Here is a 16,726-nt window from a genome sequence, read left to right on the forward strand (position 1 = left end):
CCTTTTTTTGTCGTATAAATTTCAAAATTAGACCAATCATGCTTTTTTCTTTCTTGTTTTTATTCTGTGATTGTACTGAACATGCTCGGGGTTTTTTCTTAGTCTCTTCTCGACTGCACATTAGGACTTACGGGTGGGTTTGCTTTCTTCTTTAACAAGAAGCTTGGTTTGATTCGTCAAGAAGACAAGTTTGGCTTAATACTTGCCGCAAAAGGCTTTATATTCTCTTTCTCCTTTGACAACATGAATTGCTAGCTTCAACTTTTAGTGCGTAGGTGATATTTGATGAAATTCAGTCTGGACTCTCCACTATAAACTTCAAGCCAATATACATTGTTCCAAATACAACTGCATCAGATAAGGACTGAAACTGAATCAAAATGCATACATGAGGACACATAAATTAACAACTCCATCAAAGTGCACGAACAAGAGGACGGTTTGACTGCGCACTTCTTGCAGCATCCTTCAAAAACTTGAGTTTTGTTTTTTTGAGTGTGGCTACTGCTTCTTGCATGTTTATTCTCTCGCCTGGTAGCTCTGCACAGCAAGCAAGAGCTAATCGCATAATGGACGATAAGCAATCTATCTTCGTCACAAAATCAGGGTCTTCCTCTTGTGTTACAAATAAACTGGCATCCACAACTTCAGCTATTGCTTCTGATGATAGTGAATTTGCAACCCATTGCTTTAGATTCATTTCCTCAACAAACATTTCATTCGTAGGCTTCATTTTTGTGAATGTTTCCATGACTACAATACCAAAACTGTACACATCCCCTTGCGTCGAAACAATTCCATCCATCCCGTACTCTGCAATATTAATATACCAAAGAAAGTTAGAAGTTCAGTTCTTCATGATTATAAAATTGAAAGATCATAAACTACAAGTAGATCACCTGGAGCCATATACCCAACTGTGGCTAGGGTCATGGTTTGGGTCATGGAATCCCCGAAACCCAAGAGTTTTGAAATGCCAAAATCCGCAACATGTGCAACCATCTCATCATCCAGTAGGATATTGCTTGGCTTCAAATCACAATGGACAATTGGCACTGAATAACCATGGTGGAGATATTCCAATGCCAATGCAACATCTACCATTATATTCAACCTATTTAGGATATCAAAAGAAGAGTTACGAGAATACAACCACTTCTCAAGGCTACCATTAGGCATATAGTTCAGTACCAAGGCTTTGAAATCCAATTGGCTGCAACAGCTAATGATTTTGATAAGATTTCGGTGCCGAATATTACTCAGCGTTTCACATTCCCTCTCAAAACTCTTGAAAGCCCCTTCTAGCTGCAAATCGAAAATCTTTACTGCAACATCTATCCCATCTGAGAGTGTCCCTTTATATACTGAGCCAAAACCCCCACTTCCAAGTAAGTTGCTGTCGTTAAATCCATTTGTCGCCCTTAGAAGTTCCAGGCGTGAAACTCTTCTCCAAAGAGATTGTGGTAACACGGTAGCCTCTGTTGCAACTTCAATTTTCCTTTTCCTGTGCAGTATAAATATCGACACAATGGCTACTAGGAATATTGCTGCTATGATTATTGCTGGAATAATATATTTCAAGTTGGATGAACTAGCTTTCCTTGAATTTGGTTGAAGTGTATTGTTTTTGCATGGTGGGACGTGGAGTCGAGCTGCACCACACAACGCCTTATTCGAGACAAATGATAGAGCGGAGAAGTTTTTGAAAGGTCCGCCTTCTGGAATTTCCCCTTGGAGTTGGTTGAAAGAAAAATTCAGGTACTTCAGATTCAAGAGTGCTTCTAGCGACTTTGGAATTGCTTCAGACAAACTGTTCTTGGATAAATCCAACCGTATCAGGCCTTTCAATTTGCCGAATGAACTGGGAATAGGGCCTTCACAATTATTATCTGCCAAGGAGAGACTAGTTAAATCTAGAAGATCCCCAACGCTGCTTGGTATAACACCAAATAAATTGTTGCTTGATAGATCCATGTATGACACAACCTTCAACTTGCCGATATCTTGTGACAGAGATCCATTTAGAAGATTTAATGACAAGTTAAAGAACCAGACTTGTCCAAGTTCCCACAATGTAGATGGCAGTGTAGAAGTTAACGAATTGGACGCTAATGATAGAATTCTAAGATTTGCAGATAGATTACCTAAGCAAGAAGGTATAAAACCAGACAGTTGATTCTGACTCAAATATAATACAGCTAGTTTGTTTAGTTGACAAAGGTCATCGGGAATATATCCTTGCAACTTGTTATCAACCAAATACAAACCTTGGAGACTCCCTAGTCTTCCAATAGAAGTTGGAATTAACCCGCTCAATTGATTGGATGCCAGGTTTAAGGATATCAGGCTGCTCAAGTTGCCAATTTCAATGGGAATGCTACCCTTCAAATTGCAATGGTCTAAAGTAAGTTGCTCTAACGATGTAGAGAGATTCCAAGAAGAAATAGGAAGATGAGTGTTTAACGGATTACGTCCCAGGATGAATGCCCTAAGATTTCTAAGATTACCGAAACAAGAAAGGATGTTTACTTCTGGAGTTGAAGTGTCCACCGTTAAATTATTTCGGTATAAGCTAAGAACCTCAAGGTTTGTTAAGGCACATAACTTGTTAGGAATAAACCCGGAAAATGAGTTGTCGGACAGGCTTAAATGAATGAGCTTGGAACCATTGGAGCTAAAGTTGGGAATTGCTCCGTTGAGTTTATTCAGTGCTAAATATATACTTTGCAGGTTCGGAACTCCAAGGCCTATGTCTGCTGGGAGGCTACCTGAGAGTTGATTACCAACAAGTGAAAGTACTGTCATCTTTGACATATTGAAGATTGTGGATGGAATGGGGCCGTTGAGATTGCTAAAATCGAGTGACAAATACTGTAGACTTTGAAGATTGCCAACTTCATATGGTATAGTACCTGCCACAATTAGTATTAGCATGTAAGTTCAATTATTTTGCCTTAGCATTCCTAAAATAGTATTAACTCCATAGTTTCACTGGATCATTATAAAGAAAACAAAAATACGACAAGGAACTGGGCATACGTAGAGAAGATGGGGGAATACCCTCTGTATATATTTAGGAATTATGAAATCTACTGAGTATTTTATATGCTCACTTTCTGATTTGATTCAATAAAAAAAAGCCACATATTCCACATATTTTTTTTTTAACAAAGATATTATCTAAACTAAGGGGCTAGGCTTAAGTTGCTATTCCTTGCTTTTAAAACTAAAGAAAAAATAAATAACATATTTTTTTACTAGTGAGTGCTCTATAGGAAAGAGATCCTCTCCGGATCCCTTCCACCCCACTTTAAAAGTTATAATAACTTTAGCCGTTGAATCAAATTTCAAAAATCCGAATTGTTTGATGAGGAGGATTAGGTGTATACTCACTTTATGATTTGGTTCAATAAAAAATGCCATATATTCCATACTTTATAAAGCTAAAGAACAATTAAATAACCTTTTTTTTTAACATAAAACATGTAGTAAAATATTAATGAACAAGAAAAAAGTAATTACTCACTAGTGATCTCTCCAAATACTATCCGTTTGACATTAGTTAGGTGAGCTAGACTTATAATTGAGTAATTAAATTACTTGATATTTATTTTTTAAATGGAGTATTAATTATTGTATTCGAGTATTTCGAACCATTCATGATTGAAAATAGCACCCCACCTTTATCATTTGAAAAAAATGTGACCAAAAAAAAAGAAAAAATTAATCATGATTGGAACAAAGAAATAAGTTACTCTAATTTACGTAAGATAAATGGACTTGGCAATTAAGTACCCGTTAAGGTGTTGTTGCTAAAACCAAGCCGTGTTAACTGGGTCAAGTTTCCAATACTTCTTGGTATGCTTCCACTGAAATTATTATAGTCCAATACCAAACTAAGGAGCTCTTTGCACTGCCATAACTTGTGTGGAAGTGGACCATCAAACTCGTTGTAAGCCAAATTTAACACCTGGATACTTGGAAGATGTTGGCATATATTGTCTGGAAAACTACCACTTAAGTTGTTTCTGTTTAGAGCCAAAATTGTCAAAGAGGACATGTTGAAGACAGTCAAGGGAATAGGGCCTTTTAGGGCATTAGCCTGCACAAACAACCACTCCACCTCATCTTTACTGCCAATCAAGTTTGGAATTTCTGAAGAAAAAAAAAATCACGTATAGGTTTTCTATATAATATTAAATATCAGATATAATAATGTGAAAAATGTTGGGAAAGTCACATTTGTGCATACCACAGTATGTTAATTACCTTTGTGAAACCTACTAGTATTAATCAGTGCGCCCTCTTTCTATGAGAAACGTGGTACAATGTGCATTGTGTACAAAAATGCGATTTTGCCAGCATTAATCTAATAATACTTAAAAATGACAAAGCTGAGTCTTTCCTACCTTCGAACATGTTAAAATCAAGGTATATCCTCTTGAGCATGGTTAAGTTCCCAATTTCTCTTGCTATGCTACCTGTTACTTAAGTAAAATAAGTAGACCCCCGTAGTCAAAAAATGAACCAACAGAGTATGTTATATAATCATGGCAACAAGCTGATTGAGTCATACCTTTGAAATTGTTATTTCCAAGTAATATCTCTTGCAACACTGTTAACCTCTCGATTTCTCTTGGTATGGTACCTATCAAAGTATAGGGTTTGCAATATGTATTGGCCGCAGAAATGGAATAAGGAAACAAGTAAAAAACTAGCATATAAATAACATGGTATGGAACCTGATAGCTTGTATGGTAATTGGTATACGAACGTACCGGATAGCTGGTTGCTTCTTAGATTAAGTACTTGAAGTGCAGATAAGTTGAAGATGGCGTTTGGTATGGAACCCGAAAATTGATTACCGTACAAATTGAAGGTTTGAAGTTTAGATAACAAGCCGAACCATGATGGAATGGTTCCTTCAAAGTCATTGAATTCAAAGCTAATCAACTTCAGCCTGCGTAGATTAGACAATTCCGGGGGCAAGGTACCACCAAAACTGTTGTTTCTAAATTCCAATTGAACAAGAAATGAGAGGTTGCCTAGGTGGGGAGGGATGGTGCCAGTGAGACCCATGTAGGAGAGATTCAAGGTTGTCACTCTAAGGTGGCGTGCGCCGCAAGTAACGCCAACCCAGTTGCAAATGTCGGAATTGGAGGTAGACCAGTTGGTGGTCAAGATGTTTTGAGGATCAATGGTGATATGGGATTTGAGGGCAAGAAGAGCAAACTGATCTGTGCTGATGTTGGTTTGTGCTGCTACGGAACCCGTTATTAAGATAGGTATGTATACACAACAGTATTGGAATAGCAGCAACAACAAAGTTGTCGACAAGAGGAAACGAGTTCTCGCCATTGTTGTATGTGCTGAGTTCCAAGAAGTTAGAAGAAATGGGATCTCAAAGGTAGTCTTTTTAACTTTGAAAACTTTGAAATTATTATTGATTGAGTGCCAAAAGGAAAATAAATTATTGACTAATTAAACATTTAAAAAATAAAAAATCCTTTTTTTTAATGGGATCCATATCTTGTCGAATAAATCTGTGGAAACACTTAAATCAACCACATGCATCATCAACTTAGATATCTTTTTTAATATTATTATATTTGAGTCCCAATAAGATCTTGAGTTTGGGTATTTTGATTTTTCTTCTCTAATGCAAAAGTTTATATTCTTAGATCTATATTTTTATATTTTGAGTTTTAAGATTTAAATGTTTGTATTGGAGAGAAAAAAAATATTGGATTGAGTTTTGACAATTTAAATATGTGCATTAAAGATGGTTAAATTCAAAACTCAAACCTCGTATTGAAATCTAAATTTGAATCTCACTTTGAGCAGAAACTCAAAATACTTCTAAGTCTTAGGTGCATTAGAGATCATTTTACTCATGTTTGGACTTAAATATAAAATATGAATCATAACTTTCTGGTGCATTGGAGATGCTCACATTCATAGTAATAGAATCCCAAGACCAAAGAATTTTTTACTTAACTCTATACCACATAGAATTATGACGCCTTGTATTTTATTATTATTATTATTATTATTATTATTATTATTATTATTATTATTATTATTATTATGATATAATGATATATTTACGATTAGGGGTGATGAAACCTAATACATTTCAATTACAATAAAGATAAATACTACTGAAGTATTTAGTAACTATGACACCTTATATTTACTTGTGAAATATTACTATACATAGGTGTCTCTAATTCATTGTCCTAATTATATCTATATATATATATATATATATATATATAGAAAATGATATATGATAAAAACTTAAGAAACCATCTACTAGTTTAGTGCATCCTTCACCTTCTAATGGTCGAGCAAATTATATGTACAGTGATTCAACTGTAATAATGCTTCACGTTGTTGCAAGTCCAAATCAAAATGAATACCAATAATTGTGAAATAATTCTGCGCTGATGTTGATTTGTGCTGCGGAACCCGTTATTAAGACACTACAAGAAAAGTGGGCTAAGAACACAATTGATTTGTGTCCTTTTCAATTTCATTGAGCACAAATACATATCTGTGCGTTTTGAGTATCATTGAACACAAAACTATTTTATATGTGCTCTCTAAGCAAAAGGAACACTAGTGTGTGCCGAAAATGAAGTGTATTTGTGCCTACTTGCTGTGTCACCTTTAAATGTCAGAAATGAGATTTGTTTATTAATTTACGAAAGCACAATAAGAGTTTTCGTGCTCTCCGATGTAATATATTTAAATTAAAAGTAGGTTTTCGTGTCCATTGCTTTTACTTTTTCCCATTTTCAGTTCCTTTACATTAGTTCACGCCTTTCCTTTCTCCCCCCTCTCTTAATTAAACTCTACTCCTTGTCCTCCTCAACAGTCTTCCATTCTTCTTCCCTCCCCCTCTCCCTCCTCTTTCACGCAACAAAGCCGCTCTCCACCCATTTCCAACGACCGTCTAATTATACCTCTAGAATCCTCATGTCGTCCTCTTTCCAACTCCCAAATTTGTTTCTCCAAATTCTTAGCCAAATTTCCTCAATTTCACATCTAAGCAACGGTGATCGTGGGCTTTCCTGCCAATTTCCGGCAAAGGCTGCCGGAATTGGACCTCGATGCAAGAGGTAAAAATGATCTCTTTTTCCTCTTCTTTCTTTCTCATCTCTCTTTCCCTCTCTCTCATCTATCCTTCTCCCTACTTTCATCTTCTGCTCTGCCTCCCTCAAACTCTCTTTCTCTCGCCTCTATCTCTGTCTCCGACTCCCTTTCTCTCTCTACCTTCCTAGATTCAGTCCATCTCTTTTCCTTTTCCCGATCTGGTGGTTTTTGATGAACCAATCCAAGGCATAACTCCCAGATTCGGTCTCTCTCTAATTCTCTCTTGTTTGATTTGATTTTCAAAAAATATATAGATCTGTTTGATTTTCTTTCCTACTATTGTCTTCTTCAAGCTACATTGATCTGGATTTGATGAAGGAGAATCTTCGAGTCAGAAAGATGTGGGCAAGCAAAAAGGAGGGTCGTCGAAGGCCGCCCTAGAAACCACCATTGCCATCTTCACCATCGAGGTAAATTTTCCTTCTTCCCAAACTTTCCCTTCAATTTTCTTTCACTTTCTCAGTAACCAAACAGACAATTCAATCCATAAAGTTTGTATCTTTGACATTATTTGTGTTTTCAAATCGTTAACAGTAGCTGCTTTATTACAAACACTCGCCGAGGACTTGCAGGAATTTCATCGGGCTCGCTTGCAGAGGATATTACGACAATGTAATTTCACAGAATCATCCAGGTTTCATATTTTCTGCTTTTGTAGTGTGTATAAATATTAGATATATATATATATATATATATATTTTACTGACGGTTAAATTGGAATTGGCGTAGGATTTCATAGGGCAAGGTGGTGATCCCCCCGGGGCAGGAAAGGGTGGCGAATCCATTTATGGGTAAAAAAAAAAACTCCCTTGAATTTACCCATAAAACAAGAGTTGAAGAACTTGTTTTGTATAATGAGTTTAAGGGAAAAGTTAAGAGGACGAGATAAAACAAGAGTTGAAGCATATTGGAGCTGGCATCTTATCGATGGCGAATGCTGGTCCGAATACAAATGGAAGTGTGAACACGAAACTGAAATTTCGATGTCTACAGGAAGCCAGTTCTTTTTCATGTTGGCACCGTGCCCATCATTGGATGGTATGCTAATTTTTACCCAGTAATGTTAAAAGACTGTTTTTTACTACTATATGTGCAGTATCTAATTTTTTGTTTTACTTAATCTGCATAAAAGTGATTAAAAAGCAGTAAGCGTTTTTGCCTTAAGATGGTATGTGTATCTTGCGTACAATGTGGTTTGGTGGACTTGTGACCTGTTGACTTTAGAAGTTATTTGCATGAGACATCAGTTCATCGCTCTGTGACCTATTAAAATATCTGGAGACTGAAAAATAGTTCTTGCTATAATACCATTTCTTTGTGATTTTGCTATGAGGATTTTATGATTTGACATGCACACGCAATCTGAATATAGTTATGAGCTGTATTTGTGTACGGGAATCTTTAGGCTTTAGTTGACTTTCAGGTGATTGTAATAATCTACACCATCACCATTAGGATTCTATTTAAGCTATAAAGTGACTAAAGTAAAACTCCTACCCGTTTCTTGATTTCGCGTTCTTATGAAAGATTTTGACTATGTATGTTGAACACAAGGTTGTGAAGGTATAAAACCAGCTCCCTGCACTGAATAATTAAAAAAAAACCTCATTGTATTTCAATTTTGTGACTCACGTGATTCCTCCCAAACTTGATTATCTGTATGCCCTGAATTTTCATGTGCCTTACTAATTGATTGTGATTTAGGAGTACAAATTTGTAGTAGATTTAGAAGTGGTAAATCGCAGTTTAGCAGAGGCATTTGTAGATTCAAATATCAATGTTTGTTCATTAGTTCCCCTAAACATCACACATTTTGCTTCTTGTTTTCTAGTTTGCTCAACTTTGTTCAGAAAGACATGGCCCTTGCCTTAATCCATTTGATGAAAATTTTGCTTCTGTTATTACAGAAGTTTTTTCAATTTATTATTTTTTTATGACTTGTTATTTGTATATAATGTTTGATTTTGGATTATACATATTTTTACAGGATTGACGGGAATATATTGTGTTGTAGAGGTGTACTTTACCTTCGTGCTATTTCTCATCTTTGCAAGTGGTTAATGTACCATACATTAATAAGTTTGGTTTTTATTTGCTTGAAATATATACAACATTATTGGAGGTCCTATTAATGTTTTGCTCTTATTATGTATAAAATAACTATTTTTTTATTTTTTATGAAACTTATATTTACTAAATTTCTTTCTTTTCCAGGAAGAGGATGAACTTCCTTCTACAATTATGGTTCACAGTGTCGATATGGATTTGCTTCCTTGTCTTGTTAAGGTACATTGGACATTTAGTTGTAACAATATTAAAATGTTCTCTTTTTTGTCGGAGAAAATGAAACTCTTATTGTTATCATATATGTGTAGAGCTAATTAATTCTCAATGTTGATTGGATGTCTGGGTAACATCACTGGAAATATGTGATCCTTTCCCTTTTTCATTTTTCCTTTGGTTTGGATTTCAGGAAGGTGATTGCATAATCCACCGAGCTGGGAAAAAGGGTAAAATCAATTATGGGTGGCTATATGTAGGAATGCATGGATACATTGATAGGAAAATCTCATTATTTTGTTGGTCTTTTATCTTGAACACTTGTAAACATGTTATTTATGAGGAATATTTATGTAGTTTCATTATAGACATTCCATTTCTACTATTGGATTGCTTTTTACAGTCGAGACTGCCATCTTTGATTTTATGAAAATTTTAAATTTTTGGTTTTATTTCAAAATTTTGCATTTCTATTTTTTTTTTTTTAATAGAACCTACTGGGCACAATAACAAAATAGTGCAAACGTGGATGGAGAAGGTCATCTGACAAGTTGTCAGAACAAGGACACAAAAAGGCCTTTATTTGTGCCTGCTTCTTTGAGCACCAAACAGTCTATTGTGCCCTTTTAGCAATGGTGACGCCCATAGAGGGCACGGACACAAAGATGGTAGCTGCAGTGTTGCTATTGGTCTATGAGCACAATTGTTGGTGCTTTTTGACCTCAAAGAGCACAGATAATTTATTGTGTGCAGTGCTCATTTTTTTTGTAGTGAGAAAGGTATGTATATACAGCAGTATTGGAATAGCAGCATAGTTATCAACGAAAGGAGAAGCGATTTGTTGCCATTATTGTATGTGCTGAGTTCCAAGAAGTCAGAAGCAATGGAACTCAAAGGTAGTCTTTTTAACTTTGAAACGTTGAAATTATATATTGATTAAGACTGCCAAAATATATCGTTGACTAATTAAACCTTTAAAAAATAAAAATAAATTCCATTTTTTGTTTTGTTTAATGGGATGCGTATCTTGTTGAATTAATCTGTGGAAACACTTAAATCAACCACATGCATCGTCAACTTAGATGTCCTTTTTATATTTTTATATTTGAGTCCTAAAAAGATCTTGAGTTTGGGTATTTTGATTTTTCTTCTCTAATGCAAAAGTTTATATTCTTAGATTTATATTTTTATATTTTGAGTTTTAAGATTTAAGTGTTCGTATTGGAGAGAAAAAAAATATTGGATTGAGTTTTGACAATTTAAATATGTGCATTAAAGATGGTTAGATTCAAAGCTCAAACCTCAAATTTAAATCTAAATTTGAATCTCACTTTGAGCGGAAACTCAAATATAACTTTTAAGTCTGAGGTGCATTAGAGATCATTTTACTCATGCTTGGACTAAAATATAAAATATGAGTCATAACTTTCTGGTGCACTGGAGATGCTCGCATTCATAGTAATAGAATTCTAAGACCAAAGAATTTCTGACTTAACTCTATACCACATAGAATTATGACGCCTTTTATTTTATTTTTATTATTATTATTATTATTATTATTATTATTATAAGGGGTGAGGAAACCTAATACCCCTCAATTACAATATAAAAAAAAAAAAAAAAAAAAGTACCGAAGTATTTAGTTACTATTACACCTTATATTATTACTTGTGAAATATTACTATATATAGGTGTCTCTAATTCGTTGTCCTAATTCTTAAGAAACCATCAGTTTAGTGCATCCTCCACATTCAAATGGTCGAGCAAATTATATGTACAGTGATTCAACTATAATAATGCTTCACGTTACTGCAAGTCCAAATAAAAATGAATACCAATAATTGTGAAATAATTCTGTGATGATGTTGATTTATGCTGCTGCGGAACCCGTTATTAAAAAAGGTATGTGTACACAGCAGTATTGGAATAGCAGCAAAGTTGTCGACGAGAGGAGAAACGAGTTCTCGCCATTGTTGTATGTGCTGAGTTCCAAGAACTCAGAAGAAATGGGAACTCAAAGGTAATCTTTTCAACTTTTCAACTTTGAAATTATATATTGATTAAGACTGCCAAAAAGAAAATCTATCGTTTGACTAATTAAATATTTAAAAAATAAAAAATCCATATATATATATATATTTTTTTTTTTTTTTTGTTTAATCGGACGCTTATCTTGTTGAATAGGTTCGTGGAAACACTGAAGTCACCCACATGCATCGTCAACTTAGCTATATCTTGTTAAAATTCTTATGTTCAAGTCCTAAAATGATCTTGCGTTTGGGTATTTTGATTTTTCTTCTCTTATGCAAAGTTTATATTCTTAGACTTATATTTTTATATTTTGAGTTTTAAAATTTAAGTGTTTGTATTGGAGAGAAAAAAAAATATTGGATTGAGTTTTGACAATTTAAATATGTGCATTAAAGATGGTTAGATTTAAAACTCAAATCTCATATTCAAATTTAAATTTAGATCTCACTTGGACTAGAAACTCAAATATAACTTTTAAGTCTCAGGTGCATCAGAGATGATTTTACTCATATTCAAACTCAAATATAAAATATGAGTCATAACTTTGTGGTGCATTGGAGATGCTCGTATTCATGGTAATAGAATCGTAGTTGTAGGACCAAAAAATTTCTGATTAAACCCTATACCACATAAAATTATGACCCCCTGTATTTTGTATTATTATTATTATTATGGTTATTATCATGTTTGTGATATAATGATATATTTACAATAAGAGCAAATCGAACTTAAGACCTGTTATTTACTAGTGAAGAAAAATACTTTGAGGCCAAAGTAAATAGTGACTACGACCCCTTATATTATTACTTGTAAAATATTACTATATATAGGTATCTCTAATCCATTGTCCTAATTTTATATATATATATATATATATATATATATATATATGATAGAAAAGGATATGTGATAAAGACTTAAGAAACCATTTACTAGTTTTGTGCATCCTCTACATTTAAATGGCGGCCCACTGATGCGTTATCGAGCAAGTTATATGTATAGTGATTTAACCATAAAATGCTTCAGGTTGTTGCAAGTCCAAATCAAAATAAATACCAATACTTGTGAAATTGTTGGAAAATATTAATATTTAAGATTATTTTTATTAATACCACAAGTCAGTCAAGATGTAGGCTTGATTTGGTATTGAAGTGATTCTGAAAAAAGCTGGTATCATAAAAAGTTGGGAGCTGTTTTTGTGTTTGGTAAACATTCAGTTTCAGCTTTTTTTTCACAGTTTTGGGTAAAAAAAGCCAAAAACAAGAAGCTGCCAAACCCAGCTTTGAAAAATCGGCTTTTTTTCATATCTGTTTTGCATAAAAGTTCACCAAACACTATAATACTGCTTTTTTTTTTAAAGCACTTTTATAAAAAAAAAAAGTTTACCAAACACTCTGCTGCTTTATTTCACAGCTGCTTATTCTCATAGCATAGCAAAATCAGTTTTTTTTCAAAGCACAACAATACCAAAACCAACCCGTAGTCATTCAATTTTTATCTATCTTGACAAATTGTTTATTTCTTTTCCTCGCAATAATATTCAAGTTGCGTTTGGCTCAAATTATTACTAGTTAAGCAACAATTTTGTATGTGTAACTTTGTGAATCCTACAATGAAATGGCAGCAACCATTTGTGACTGTGCTTTCCGTAACGGCGAGGAAGTCTTCGTTCAAGAGTCGCATGCAATTGTGCATGCTTTATCTTCTATGTGTTAAATGGTAAATGGAGAAAAGGGTTGCATGCTACAGGCTAGGTACAGCAAAGGGTTTACATACGAAGTGTGAACTATGCTTTCTCTTCTACGCATTAAATGGCAGATGGAGAAAAGGCTTGAACACTATGGGCCAAGTACAGCAAAGGGTTTTAAATATGACGTGAGCTAAAGACCAATTTAGTCTTAGTTGTTGGCGTGAGTTTAATGGGGTTGAAATAATAGAAAAATATATATAATTTGGGATGAAATTGTTATTTTGGATCAATCAGTCTGGACTCCACTATAAACTCTAAGCCAATAATTGTTTCAAATACAACAGCATCAAATGAGGACTCAAACTAAATAAAAAAGCATGAAAAGACACAGAATCCATTAATTAAGAACTCCCTCAAAGTGCCTGAACACGAGAGCGGTTTTACTGCACACTCCTTGCAGCATCCTTCAAAAACTTCATCTTGATTTTTTTGAGCATGGCTACGGCTTCTTGCATGTTTATCCTCTCGTCCGGTGGTTCTACAGAGCAAGCAAGAGCTAATCGCATAATAGACGATAAGCAATCTATCTTAGCCACATAATCATGATCTTCCTCTTGTGTCACAAGTAGATTGGCATCCACAACTTCAGCTATTGCTTCCGATGATAGTGAATTTGCAACCCATTGCTTTAGATTCATTTCCTCAACAAACATTTTATTCGTAGGCTTCATTTTTGTGAATGTTTCCATGACTACAATACCAAAATTCGGTGGCGGATCCAGGCTTTTAAACTCAGGGGGTCCCATTTATAAAGGTCAAAAAATTTATAGAGAAAAATAACATTGAAAATTTAAATATAATACATTTCATCCAAAAATTATATGCAAAACAATATTACAAATTATAAAATCATGATTCAAGCGTCCATTACGATATTTCATAAGTTATTAGGAAGTACCTAAGTTATTGATTATTTAATACGAACCACTAAATTTAAAACACCGGTCAAATAAAACTCTCCCCACACTCCCACTATCTTTCTAACCAAACACACCATTTTTCTCTTTTACTAGTTTTCAAACATCCACCTTCTCTCTCACTAAGAACAAAGTTGTCATACCTCCACCAACCGCCTCCCTCCCCATTCTCCCAAAGCCATGGTAGCTCCACCCTCAAATTTCACCAACCCATGACAGATCATATTCATCTTACTAATCTTATGAAGGAAATTTTACCCATAAGAAAAATTATTAAGATGGTTGAAATAATTTGGGGAAATTTGGGCTATGTACTGCCCCCGCCAGACGATAGAGAAAGGTTGGAGGCAAAGTGGGTGGCACCGACGGATGAGACCATGGTAGAAGTAAGGAGGAGAGAGGCAGGAAGGGTCCTTATTTTCTTTCTTCTTTGTGTGCGGTCATCTTCTTTGAAAAGAAGACAGCCACTGCAACCTGCAACCTACAACCTGCACAGACCTCATGCTCTAGTACGAGGGGTCCCCAAAAAATTTATAGCAGCGATTTAGGATCGTTGACGGGTCTTGGGACCTCCTAGGTCCCTATGTGGATCCGTCTTTGCCAAAACTGTACACATCCCCTTGCGTCAAAACAATTCCATCCATTCCATACTCTACAATATTAATATACAAAAGAAAATTAGAAGTTTAGTTCTTCATGATTACGAAATTGAAAGACATTAAACTAGCAAGTAGATCACCTGGAGCTATATACCCAACTATGGCTAGGGTCATGGTTTGAGTCATGGAATCCCTGAAACCCCAGAGTTTTGCAATGCCAAAATTCGCAACATGTGTAACCATATCATTATCTAGTAGTATATTTCTTGGTTTCAGACCACAATGGACAACTGGTACTGAATAACCATGGTGTAGATATTCCAATGCCAAAGAAACATCTACTACTATATTCAACCTCTTTAGGATTTTAAAAGAAGAGTTTTAAGAATACAACCACTTCTCAAGGCTCCCATTAGGCATGTAGTTGAGTACCAAGGCTTTGAAATCCAATTGGCTACAACAGCTAATGATTTTGATAAGATTTGGTGCCAAATATTGCTTAGCGTTTCACACTCCCTCTCAAAACTCTTGAAAGCCCCTTCTAGCTACAAATCAAATATCTTTACTACAACATCTATCCCATCTGAGAGCGTCCCTATAAATACTAAGCAAAAACCCTCACTTCCAAGTAAGTTGCTATCATTAAATCCATTTGTTGTCCTTAGAAGTTCCAGGTGCGAAACTCTACAAAGAGATTGAGGTAACAGGGTAGCCTCTGTTGCAACTTTAACTTTTCTTTTCCTATGCAGTATAAATATAGATACAATGGTTACTAGGAATATTGTTGCTATGATTATTCCTGAAATAATATATTTCAAGTTGGATGAACTAGCTTTGTCTTCCAAAGAGGCCGGCCACACTTAGAGAAAAATAGCTAGCAATCTTCCTTCCTCTAAGTCATCCATTTCATCTTCACACCTCATCCTTGATGTGGAGACTTAGAGACACCAAACTTTTCATGTTCTTGAAGTTCCTCTCCTCAAATCCTCAAGGAGCGAAGGAGAAGCAAAGAAGCAACCACCCGAAGAGCAAATGAGGTGATTTGAAGGCCCTCCATTTGGGTGAATCCCTAGTGTAAACAATGATGAGTTTTCAAGGGTAATGAAACTCAAACTCTCTTCTCTTTAATTTGTTAAAGTGTTTTTTGGTTCACCATTCACTAGGCTTTGAAAGTCATGGGTTTTTTTTTTCTTTTTTTTTTGAATTTTTTTGAGTGCATGCCTACTTTAAAGTGTTATTAGTTTGCTTATATGTTCAAATGTTTTCACATGTTCTTAGTTAGGACAAATTTTTCTTTCAAATTGAAGGTTGAAGAAGCCACTCCTAAAGAGACTGATAAGCAAGTTCCTCTTATGGCTGCTATGATTGCTCATACCACTAATTGTGGGTATGATGGTGGTTCTTCCTTTGGAACAAAAAATGGGATGCGTCTTCTTATTTCACAAGAAGTGTGATATCCCGTCCCCAGAATTATTATTTTATTTTATTCTTGACGTATTTCGAAGATTTGATTGGAACTAATTCTTTATTTCTCCAAATTTCAGAAAAACGAAGTGAGGGGTAATTTAGTCATATCTAATTTTCTTGACTTTTCGGTCAACTCTTGAATTGGTTAGGTAGAGTTCGATTCCATGAGCGCATAGGTGTAAACAGATCTTATTTCCGAATCTGAACGGAGAAGTTGGAGTCGTTTGAAGTTGGTGGCATTTTGGTAATATTACCAAAATGCTATAAATGGGAGGGAAACCTCCAGAAATTTTTTTTTGGTTGGGGGGGGGGGGGTGGTTTTCAGAAAATGGAAATGGGTGCTGCCTAACCCGTTTTAGGGGGTATTTGACCCATAAAACCACCAAACTTGACCCACTTATATCTTTTTCATCCGAGCTCCGTTTTGGATGATCTTGGTGTCCATGGAAAACTCTTGATGAGCCCTACATTTCTGTGATTTTAGATTTCCCCATTTCTTTTCCATCTTTGCAGCTCGAGGTCGC

At 35.0% G+C, this 16,726-nt stretch overlaps 1 protein-coding gene and 1 pseudogene across 1 annotated transcript; one reads left to right on the forward strand and one right to left on the reverse strand.

Annotated features, from left to right (window-relative positions):
* Positions 1–415: 415 nt before the first annotated feature.
* Positions 416–5,392, reverse strand: LOC103952192 (probable LRR receptor-like serine/threonine-protein kinase At3g47570). The gene is made up of 6 exons (XM_018648629.2): positions 4,779–5,392; positions 4,577–4,648; positions 4,410–4,481; positions 3,796–4,155; positions 900–2,912; positions 416–813 (listed from the first exon to the last, which is right to left on the reverse strand). Exons 1-6 carry the CDS (start codon positions 5,356–5,358, stop codon positions 416–418), a joined length of 3,495 nt encoding a protein of 1,164 aa, XP_018504145.2. The 5' UTR covers positions 5,359–5,392.
* Positions 5,393–7,497: 2,105 nt separating this feature from the next.
* On the forward strand, positions 7,498–16,189 carry LOC125478367 (annotated as a pseudogene).
* Positions 16,190–16,726: the final 537 nt, after the last annotated feature.

This window comes from the organism of the source record quoted next, unplaced genomic scaffold, assembly GCF_019419815.1.
Source record: "Pyrus x bretschneideri cultivar Hongxiangsu unplaced genomic scaffold, Pyrus_bretschneideri_v1 Contig24, whole genome shotgun sequence".
Taxonomy (NCBI): Eukaryota; Viridiplantae; Streptophyta; class Magnoliopsida; order Rosales; family Rosaceae; genus Pyrus; species Pyrus x bretschneideri.